The sequence below is a fragment of the Solanum tuberosum genome, unplaced genomic scaffold (assembly GCF_000226075.1).
Source record: "Solanum tuberosum cultivar DM 1-3 516 R44 unplaced genomic scaffold, SolTub_3.0 scf00543, whole genome shotgun sequence".
NCBI classification, from domain to species: domain Eukaryota; kingdom Viridiplantae; phylum Streptophyta; class Magnoliopsida; order Solanales; family Solanaceae; genus Solanum; species Solanum tuberosum.
Window position 1 is genome coordinate 51,088 of NW_006239467.1, and position 12,031 is coordinate 63,118.

General features: G+C 29.7%; 2 protein-coding genes across 2 annotated transcripts in view; both read left to right on the forward strand.

The window, feature by feature from the left end:
- LOC107058551 (wall-associated receptor kinase 3-like) overlaps positions 1-662 on the forward strand; it is a 5,141-nt gene extending 4,479 nt beyond the window's left edge. Inside the window, exon 5 of the mRNA XM_015304379.1 lies at positions 501-662. Coding sequence (XP_015159865.1) covers positions 501-662 — 162 coding nt within the window. The remainder of the gene's footprint in view (positions 1-500) is intronic.
- Positions 663-7,262: 6,600 nt separating this feature from the next.
- On the forward strand, positions 7,263-10,536 carry LOC102582282 (peroxidase P7-like). The gene is made up of 4 exons (XM_006365264.2): positions 7,263-7,554; positions 8,217-8,408; positions 8,967-9,132; positions 9,915-10,536. Exons 1-4 carry the CDS (start codon positions 7,339-7,341, stop codon positions 10,307-10,309), a joined length of 969 nt encoding a protein of 322 aa, XP_006365326.1. The 5' UTR covers positions 7,263-7,338; the 3' UTR covers positions 10,310-10,536.
- The last annotated feature ends 1,495 nt before the right edge of the window (positions 10,537-12,031 follow it).

Here is a 12,031-nt window from a genome sequence, read left to right on the forward strand (position 1 = left end):
TGATGCCAGTTGTCCTGCATCTTATTATGATGCAGACGCAGGTACCCAGGATCAGCATTCAGCACGCCGTTGATCTAGTTGAGCACTCTAGAGTCAGTGGTGAGCCTCATTACTTTCCGGAGGACTCAGTTGTTTTGATCCTTTTAGTTTTGTTTTAATTAGGGTGTTGTGGGGTCTGTCCCAACATCCATCTCAGTATTGTAGAGGCTTCATAGACAGTCAGTCAGTTAATATTGAGTCTCTCATCTATGTATATATGTAAATATTCTATTTTGAGACTCGAGTTGCCTTTTGGCAAGTTATGCATCAGTTGGTTGTTTTATAACCTTTCATTTCATTGAGTTGTGCTGTTGAGTTAAGTTTCCGCTGAGTTAAGAAAGCCTGGCCAAGGGTTCGCTTGGGGCCAGCAATGGTCTCCGAGTACCGATCCCGCCCAGGGTGTAGGCTCGGGGCGTGACAGAAATTCTTCGAAAAAAAATGGTGGTATGCTATTAAAACAGCAAATGTCATCCAATTTAAACCAAGTGTTTACGATAGAAGAGCTTGAAAAAGCCACAAACAATTTCTCAGAAGATAAGATTCTTGGAGTAGGCGGAAATGGTGTAGTTTACAAAGGTGTTCTACCAGATCAACGCGTAGTTGCAATCAAGAAATCAAAATAGAAGAGTTTATAAATGAAGTCGTAATACTAACTCAGATTAACCACAAGAATGTGGTGAAATTGTTGGGGTGTTGTTTGGAGACCGAAGTTCCTTTACTAGTCTACGAATACATATCTCATGGTACACTTGACGTTTATAGTTTTGGTGTAGTACTTGCAGAGTTGTTAAAAGCTATTGATCTCACTTTACCCAACAAAGAGAAAAGCTTAGCCGCGTATTTCACAGCTTCTATGAAGGAGAATCGATTGTTTCAAATTCTCTATCATAGGGTTTTGAAATAAGGCTCTTTAGATCAACTTAATGCTATGGGTGAGCTTGTCGTTAGATGCCTTAATATCAAAGGTGAAGAAAGACCTACCATGAGAGAAGTAGCGAATGCATTGGAAGGATTCACTAAATATAATATCCGTTCTTGGGCTCATGATCTTGATCAAGAAAATGATAATCAACTACAAATGGGAGAACAAAATGATCTTTATACTATGTTAACGCCAAGTGTTCAACAAAACTCTGAGTATAACATCAAACGTGAAGAACATAACCTTGACAATATTTCATAAATTTGTGTATTTGGATCGATGTTCATTCATTGCTAGCTATACACAACCCAACCTGAGGGTCTTCTTTCGGAAATAGTCTTTCTGCTTTCACAAATCACAAGGTAGCATATGTTATAGTTGTTGTATTCGTGTTTACTTATTGCTTATGTTACCTATTCGATAATAATAATTACTTATTGCTTAATTAGTATGATGTAATAGTGGTCTCTAAATGAATATCAAGTTTTAATTTTCTTATTATTGACCTTAATCCTTTTCTAAATGTTAAAGTAGGTTAGAGTCCTACATTGGTTGGAGAATAGACGAGTGGTTTGTTTATATGAACTTCGGCAATCTTCCCTCATGAGTTAGCTAGCTTTTGAGGTTGAGTTATACTCAAATGTCATATCTTTATATGGTATCAGAATCGGGTCCATCCATGTTTGAACTCTCAGTATAGTTGAGACTAAGCGAGTGTGATAAAGTGGGTTAAAGTCCCACAATGATTGGGATCAGACAGATGACTTACTTATATGAACTCGAACAATCTTCAGTACCTTATAAACTACCTTTTGATGTTAAGTTATGTTCGATCATCATAAAAAACATGAAACTTTTCAAAAGACGGAATATATAAATGGCCCCCTAAACTTACCAAATATTTTCAATTTAGACAATTGAAATTAGGGTACTGCGGCCTATTAAATACTTTAAGTTGTTGGATATTGTTCCTATTAAACGCTACGAAATGCACAAAGTAGAGGAGTTTTTCTCATTTGTCCTTATTTTGATGAACAAGATTATCTAATTAATACCTATTGTTGATGGAAGGTTGAACATATACTTCGAATGGTATGATCCTGTTTGCGATGTATTTGATCTACGGAAATTATGTTGGATAGTACTACTTCATCGTTTCTAGTTGATCTCCGGGAAGACCTATGTTGACTGACCCAAGAGAGATATATAGTACCCATATCAATAGTTGAAAGGGTAGGTAGTTTAAGTGTAGATGAATTCTCTTTGTATAATTTTAACTAACTCACGTAAGTCATCAAATCTATTACAAAAGTTATGTAATAATGTTGTATGTTACTGGTTAAGACATGTCATTTTGGACACTTTGTGACTTTTAATTGATTTTTGCTTTAACTAGAAATTGTTAAATCATTTAAATACGTAACATCATTTTGCTTATCTTGAATTAGACAAGATATCATGTCACCAAATACATAACATAAAATAAATATAATTAATAAAGTCAAAATCAATTGATTATTGGACCCAACTAATTTAGATTCTACTCCAAAATTTATTTGGACTAAATTCAATGATTTTTATATATCTACACCCCATCATTATAATCAGGGGATAACTTATTAATTTATCAATCTCCAACCAAAATGGCCCCTCAATGATTTATGTTTCCTCTAAAAGATAGCATTTTCAAACTTTACATCCTAGCTAGTCAAAGGAAGCTATAATTAAGTTTGGTGATTAAATCTTCTAGATTTTTCAATAACTAAATCTACTTATTTACACACCTAAATGAAATATGTTTCATCCAAAGTTATCTTCCAAATTTTCATGATTCTTGTATCTTGTCTACTTAGTAATTATTAATCTCATGCATGCACCTTTCAGTGAAATTAAAGTTATATTAGGCCAAAAGTTTAACAATATTCACACTTTATATATCTAGGGATGAGAGGGATCGATCCAACATTGCATGTGTGGAGGTTCACGAAAATACAATAATTGGATGTCAGTAAAAGTAAAAAGATATTCAAAAATAAATATATTGTTGCTTTAGATAATAATCCTCAAATCTGTTAACTTTAGGGATTAAAATAACACATATTAACTAACTGAAGGTCAAATAAGTTAAATCGTATAACACAAGAACCAAAATCGCAATAAGACAATAACTTGAGGACCATAATTATTATTTTCCTGATGTGCAATGTATAGTTAAAGACTTAAAAGGTTCGAATAAACTCAATAACTATGATTTGAACTTTGCATTATCTTAAATAACTTTATATTACGTTGACAAATTCACTAAATACGTATAATTACAAATATTAGAGTTCAAAAATCATATTACTTTCCAACAAATAAAGGATAAACAACTTTTCAAAAAGTCCTAACTTTAACATCAATTAGAATTAGTTGGGGGAGTGGAAGGTTTTGGAAAAATGACATAACTTATTACTTTGGTATATATGGAAAGGGTGAAGGTATTTTGGAAGTTTCTTATGGTTCTTTTCTGCTTTTTCTTTTCTTTTTCCCACTCGATGTCAATACATATTAAAATCTGATTAAATTTTGAGTTGCATTGGAAATCGAGCCAAAAAGTAAAACGCTCGAAGATCTGAACCTGAGACATCTGATTAAGAATAAAGATGCACCTACCACTCCATCACAATCCTGGTTGATTTTACCTATTTGTTTACTATAGTACGTACTAGAAAGGGTCAAAATATAACGAAACTAATAAATAAAAGATTTGAAGTTTTTTTATACACTAATAAAACAAAAAAAAAATCTACATAACTAGGTTCTCACCTTATTACAATATCAAATTTAATATAAAGAATTATCTATTGTAATAATTGGTCAACTTAACCTAATAGTGTAAAAAAAAAACACTATACATTTATCCATACACCAAACTTAAATTCAACTAAATAATAATTAGACAAACATTGACTAGCTAGAAAGTAATTAATTAATGCCTAAAAGTCCCATGCAACCAGATTTTTCTACGTTGTTTACCAACCAGTAGAAAAAATTGCCGCATTTGAATGAGTCTCTAGTCCTTATCACAATAAGTAATTTTCACGTGTAGCTAAAGATATTGTCTAACATTTTTTAATAAAAAAGTCACGCAGTTTTATCTAAGTATCATATAAAATACGATTAATGTAATTTTTATTTTCTCACTTAGTGTTCATAGAAAGTTTCATGTTATTTATACTAGAGTTCGATTAAATTTGAATTCGTGTGGAAAGTAAAGAGCTCCTTAATAAAGGTGATTTCGTACCCAAAGCAGTCGAACTTGAGACCTCTGATTAGGGATGAAGAGTACTTACCACTCAATTACATCCCTCGATAAAATACTATATTTTTTGTTTCATCTTTAATGATTTTTTTGTGAGTTCTAAGCAATGTTGAATTACTTTTTGATTACATAAAATAGTTTAGTGATTCATGTGAAACATAAGTTAAGGAGTTTGGAACCAAAATGGAAATAAAATTAATCAAAAATTTCAAAAGGGCATATAATTTTTGTATGAAACCAAAATAAAATGTTGTCGGTAGGAGTGTTAATGGTACAATTCGATCGGTTATTTTTCAAAATTAGACTTTTTAAAATCGTCTCACTCATATCGGTTTCTCTTTGGTATCGTATGGTTCGGTTAATTTTTGATTTTTTTACTCTTAAAATATCACTTCAAAATATACTATTATTAATATATTTCTTTTACAAATATGTTGTTGAAGAATGAAGAAGCACTTTAATCCTTTACCAAAAAGACAAGAATGTAAACCTTTATTGTCATATTGTTTGATCTTAAATATTTAATTGGAGTGTTTGGATAGGTTTTGTTGTATTGTTTGATAGAGTATCTATTACAGTATCTTTTAATTTAAACCTAATTAAGGAAAAGTTAATTAAAAAGCAAAGACCCAAAATCTCCTAGTCATCAGAGGTCTAGGACCTAAGTTATATTTATATTTGAAAAATGTTATAAAATATATTATATTAAATTTAACATACTGTTAATATATAAAATATATTTACATGTAAGGTTATTCGGTTCGATTCGGGATTTTTTTTTTCATAAATTAAAAAAAAGGAAAAAATTGTATGAAATAGCAAACTATTAATTCAAATTAAACGTTATAGCCATAGTTGATTTTATTTGTAATTCGCAGCAAACATTCCATTTTTTTGTCATCTGATTCGGTATACAATCCTTTACCAAAAAGACAAGAATGTAAACCTTTATTGTCATATTGTTTGATCTTAAATATTTAATTGGAGTGTTTGGATAGGTTTTGTTGTATTGTTTGATAGAGTATCTATTACAGTATCTTTTAATTTAAACCTAATTAAGGAAAAGTTAATTAAAAAGCAAAGACCCAAAATCTCCTAGTCATCAGAGGTCTAGGACCTAAGTTATATTTATATTTGAAAAATGTTATAAAATATATTTATATATTAAATTTAACATAATATATTAAATAAAATAAAACGGCTCACATTTTCCTTCTTTTATTCTTTAGTTATTTTAATATTTTCATTCTTTATATAGTTATTTTAATACTTAATTATGTTGATATTTTTCTAATTTCATATATTTTGAACTTTTTTTTTTATAAGAAAACTGACACTGCGTGGACTAAGTCAATTATAAAGTGAACCTTAGGCTCTGCAGGAAAGTAAATGCACAACTATATAAGTTGGTGAATTAAATTAATTTTCTAGTTGACAAATCAAATCTTTCACTTCATTTTGCTCTTTGATTGACTACACAATTTAATCTCCCTAAATTAATTATTCTTATGTTTAGGTAATACAATTTTGACACTTTTTGTTAATTATCTTAATCCCCATTGGCACTAAATAAAAAACAATTCTTTCCATTTTTTAATAATATTTCTTGACATTGATTAAACAAATAATAAAATGACAAATTTTTATTAGGTAAATATCACATCATTTCGTTAGAATTTACTCGATAAAAAAATTATTTGTAAATATAGAAATGTCATTTTCCAGCCGTAAAAAGTGAGTCGTTGAGAGTAAGTAATTAAGTTCTTATAAATAATAAGTTACTATATAATATACAATTTAACTTGTTTGAGGTTATGTTCAATCTTTTATTGTCTTTGCCAATTTTCTAGTTCAAAGATTCTTAAGACACTTGTAACTAAAGGTAGTTTCTTTATCCAAACAAAACAGAAGTCAATTTGTACCTTTAATTATTCCCCCATTAGTTGTCTTTGGTCTTCACCAAATTATAAGATTATTGTGTTTATTTGGGTCCCATCCTTTGACAAATTAGTAAATTACTCATTTAACTTCTTAATTTCTTCTACTTTTCTTCACACATTTATAAGTTATTATTAATATTATATACTGGGATCTGATGTATATTATTCAATTTTATTGACTATTTAATTATCGAGTAATTGTGTCTGGTATCCACATTGGAGTCTGACTAAATTTCGGTTTGCGTCAGAAAGTCTCACATTGGGGGTAAAACGCCTCCTAACAAAGGGAACTCAAACCCGAGATCTCTTGGTTAAGGATAAAGGAGTACTTACCATTTCATCACAACTGATCTTGTTGGTAAGTTGACTTACAACACTTGTAGTTCGATATCCATATCAAGCATGATATAGACATGTTAGCTAATTAAAATAGTTGATTAGCATCGATTGTTGAAGTGGAAATTCTTTTTGATATAGGTGGCGATGATATTCGATCTTAAGACCTTTGTTTCCTCTGATATCATATTGAAATGTGTGATCATCTCATTTAAAATATTGTTAGAAAGAATACACTTTTATTATTTAATTGTATTATCAACATAATTTATTTATTACAGTTAAATGAGATCTAATCGTCATATGTCAGTATATAACCTATATAACAATACATCACTATAACAATTACATGAAATTTTCAAACGATCGCTACCACTACAACCATATTTTAACTGTACTATTAAAAATGACATGATAATTAACTAGATTTTAGTTGTACTATTATGAGTGCATGATAATTATAGAAATATTTTGTATATTAATTATTAGTGCATTGAACTTGAACTCATATAGTACTAATCATAACTGACTAACTATTGGTTTGTTTCCTTTAATTAATTAATACTCTTTCAAACTTGGAATGCCATGCAAATCAATTCAATCTACAATTCGTACATGTTAGGTAACCTACCCAAATCAATTACCTTGAGCCAACTTAATTAATTTCTCTATCCAATAATTTACGAAAAATTCCCTATAAATACTTAGACATTTCTCAATAACTTGTGCACACCACACTTTATTCTTCTCTATTTTTATTATATTTTCCACTCTCTAAATATTAGTCAACTTTTGTAATGGCTTCTTCAAAAAATAATACTATGGTTTTTTTATTTTTGCTTGTGACCTTACTAATTGGAAGTTCATCAGCACAACTTTCAACTAGTTTTTACTCAAAATCATGTCCTAAGCTTTATCAAACTGTGAAATCAACAGTGCAATCAGCTATCAAAAAAGAAACCCGAATGGGCGCTTCGCTTCTTAGGCTTTTCTTCCATGATTGCTTCGTTAACGTAAAAAAATCCCTACCATTTTTTGTTAAATTTCTTATTTCTTCATTATTTTATAGAATTTTCTTCGTTTTGACTATTACTTTGACTCTGATGTTTATGCATTAGTATAGCAAAGGTGGTTATTATATTGTAGTCCAAAGAAAAAACTTTTAATATCTGGCATCAATATAATAGATCTCATAGAGTGAAGTATGGTCAGTTATATTAGAATAACGTTTTATCAAAATAATATATTATATATATAAATCGAATCGTAGTTAACATCCTTAGTGAAACTTTTCACATAGGTATATATACTATTCATCAATTGGTCACATGTATCATTCATTTATTATTATATGTACTTACAAAAATATTATGTTCGTTTATTATACTAAAAATATATGTTCACTTTTTACTTATCAAATTCAAGAAGTCAAGAGATGATTTATTACATAATTTTTAATTTATTATTATTAGTAACTATAGTTAATTTTCCAAAGCTTAAAGAGTGTTATAACTAGTAAAATTGTCATTTTATTTATTACTCCTTAAAAGATATGTTAGGTTAATATTGGATTGAACAAGTAAAAATTAACGGAGTGAGTAGCTTTGATTAGTTAGCCCCTACTACTTTGTTTTTTGGTTATCTAAATTATTGCTCAATTTTTTTTCTCTTTTAGGGATGTGATGGATCACTACTCCTTGATGACACATCAAGCTTTACTGGAGAAAAAAGGGCTGCTCCAAATGTGAATTCTGTAAGAGGATTTGAAGTCATTGACAACATCAAATCTGCTGTAGAAAAAGCATGCCCCGGCGTTGTTTCTTGTGCTGATATTTTAGCTGTTACGGCTCGTGATTCTGTTGTCATTGTAAGTCCTAGTTACTTCCCAATTTTAATTTTGAGATAATTACGGGCATGAACCATTTATCGTTTAGTTTACATACTTTCCATTTTAGTCGGTTAAAAAATGTCATTTTTTTATTTGACACATGTTTAATGATAGTATCAACATTTTATCTATAGTGGGTCCCACTTATTTGGTAAAAAGTCCACATGTATTCTTTTATTTAAAAAATTATTTATTTTAAGGATAATATTTAGAACATTGCAAAGTATTTCCGTATTTTTTAAATTCTGTGTTCAATCAAACTACATCACACAAATTAGAACAGAGAGGTACAAAGTTTATAGGTAGTATATACTTTATACTAAATATACATATAATATACATATCTATACACTATATATACAATAGCAGTGTATGTATATGTTGATATGTATATATTAAAAAATTTAGTTGCTCGGTTGATTGGTTACCCGAACATCCACCAGAGGTAGTATATATTATTATAGGGATTGACTTTTCAAGTAAAACAAATGTATTATAAAGTTTATTTTCATCTAATTATTTTTGTGACTTATGTAGCTTGGAGGGCCTAATTGGAATGTAAAATTGGGCAGAAGAGATGCCAGGACTGCAAGCCAAGGTGCTGCCAACAGCAGCATTCCAGCTCCTACTTTTAACCTAAATAGACTCATCTCAAGTTTTAGTGCTGTTGGCCTTTCTACCAAGGATATGGTTGCCTTATCTGGTTTGTTCATTTTCCCCTACTTTTTTTCTTATTTATAATGACGGTAGTGTCCGAATCAACTTGCATTCTTTTTGGTACTACCTAGTACCTAACATAAGTATAGATATTCTATTGCGTAACTATGCACATCAAGACTTATTCGTCAAAAGTCATAAGGGGAAAGTATTTCTTAACAGGAGGATTACCGTTACAAAATTTCAAACTCAAGACTTTCACTTACAGGGCTGAGGGGTGGGGGTGTAATTTCGTTTTTGATCTATCTCACCATACTCCTCACTGCAGTGGTGTAGTCACATATAGCTCAGGGTGTCCAGTTCATCAAAATATATAGAAAGAAAATTATACGAAATATATTGGTCAAAAGTTTTTTTTTCATACATATATATTAAATCTTGAACACGCTTAACGAAATTTCTGACTTCATCACTGCCTCAGACCTAAGTGACTTTAAACAAGGTTCCTTTTTGGATAACATTTACGGTGGTTTGGGTATCTTGATTGACCTATATCGACAAATTCATAATATTAGGGCTTGAGAATGAAGATCTCACATTAGTGATATCTCTAAAAGCTAATAAACCAAATATCAGACAAATTATGAACAAATATACCGAACCGAAGTTTGATTTGTCGTACTGATCTTTGAAAATTTGTTTTTTTAATAAGTATCTACTTTCAATTACCAATTGCGAAATCAAATTTTGAAAAATACACCCCACCCTCCAAAAACAGAGGAAATTTCATACACAAAATTTGATTGTTTCTATGTTTGTGTTTCATAGGTTCTCACACAATTGGACAAGCAAGATGCACAACATTTAGGGCACGTATATACAATGAGACCAACAGCATAGATTCATCATTTGCAAGAACAAGGCAAAATAGTTGTCCAAGAAACTCAGGCTCAGGTGACAACAACTTAGCGCCTCTAGATCTTCAAACACCTTCGAAATTCGATAACAATTACTTCAAGAATCTTGTGAATAAAAAGGGTCTTCTACATTCCGATCAACAATTATTCAATGGGGGATCTGCTGATTCGATCGTTAGGTCTTACATCAATAATCCTAGTAGTTTCAACTCTGATTTTGTGACTGCTATGATCAAGATGGGCGATATTCGTCCACTTACTGGATCGAATGGTGAAATTAGGAAGAACTGCCGTAGAAGAAATTAAGTGTTGAATATTGGTATTAAGTGTGTGTGTGTGTGTGTTTTAAGTGTGGAAAATGCCTATTTTGAGTTTGAGACGTGTGATTTTGTTTTACTCTATAGTTTAATTAGTCAAAGTTTTCTTTCTTAATATGATGATAGTTCAATGTGTGTTAAAGGCGTAAAGCATTTTGTATTTGTATCACTATTGGAATATTATGAATAACTTAAACACACTTTTTGTTAGTCAAAGATTACTGCAAATCTTTTATTAGTATTATCGGATATAGACATTTTAACTTGGCCTTAACTGACAATTAAACACTTGACATTTTAACACGGAAAAAATGTATTAAGGGTGAATTGATCCCTGAGTCCTCAAGGTACGTGACTCAACATTTAATCAAGTGCGGCATTTAGCATTTTTATAGCATTGATGTCAGAATTTTAGAAAATATATATAAAAAAATATCTAGTTTCACATAGAGATTATTATAGATTTATCTTCCCCATATTTTGCATATAAATTCGCCCTTGAGTTGAACACTCCAACTTATAAAATGATCATCTAGACACCTTCAAAATTTATGTGTTATGTTAATATGAGGTCTTCACTGAACACACGGTGAAAATAAGTTGAATTGCTTAGATATGATTTCAATATTAGAATATTATTAATTGTCAATTATGATCAAGTTAAAATACATATTTATATATTATGTACTTACAGAAATATCGATCTAATAGCAAATAAACAACTTTTTATGATAAATTTCATTGAAATGTAAATTGATTTTATCATGTTAGTATACATAACTTAAATCTTATATCTTATACTCACACCTATAAGAACCACAATATATTATTTTTTCAACTTTTTTTAATTGATGGGTATTCAACAGCCCCACTCTTTTGTGCACTTAATTTTCTACCTACAAATTAATGCAAACTCTTCTTTTATTATATTGGACTGCAGGATTAATTAAATAAATAAAAGGAAATAATAATATATATTCTTAACTCTGCTGATACTTTTCATCCATGGAATTTTTTTTTAAAAAAATCAAAATACTCAATGTTCAAGTAGAGAAAATAAATGGAAAAATAAAATAAAAAATGGTAAAGACTTGAGAGCCAGACAAATATATATTATAAAATTTATCTTGGGCAGTATTCATTACAATTACAACAATAAAAAAAAAGGGAAAAAATATCTTGACATAAACTTAAAACTGGGAAATGAGAAAGAAAAAAAAAACATTGCACACTTCACACACCATTAATTCAAATTAAAACTATTCAAATATGATGAACACCATAGAAATTCAAATGATAAATTCACGGCTTCTGGCTCGAACTATATAGTATACATAAAAAATTTTGGGTACACTGACGAAATTCATCATGTCGATGTTATTCAATTTGCTTCAATCATATAGAAGTATTTCACAAATGGTCACTCAATTTTTATTTTATTACAATAAAAGTCACTAAACTATTTTTCGTAACAAAGAAAATTATTCAATTTTGTCTAAATATCACCGAAAGTCAATAAACTAATTTTGTGACAAACAAATCACTCATTTGCCTAAGTATCATATAAAATGTCTCTTGTGTTTCCTCTTGATGCCTTTTTGTGATACTTGGGCAAATTTGAGTGATATTTGTTTAGTGACTTTCGTGAGTCTTCTATAAGTGAACTGACTTTTTCGTTACAAAAAATAATATGATGACTTTAGTGCAATAA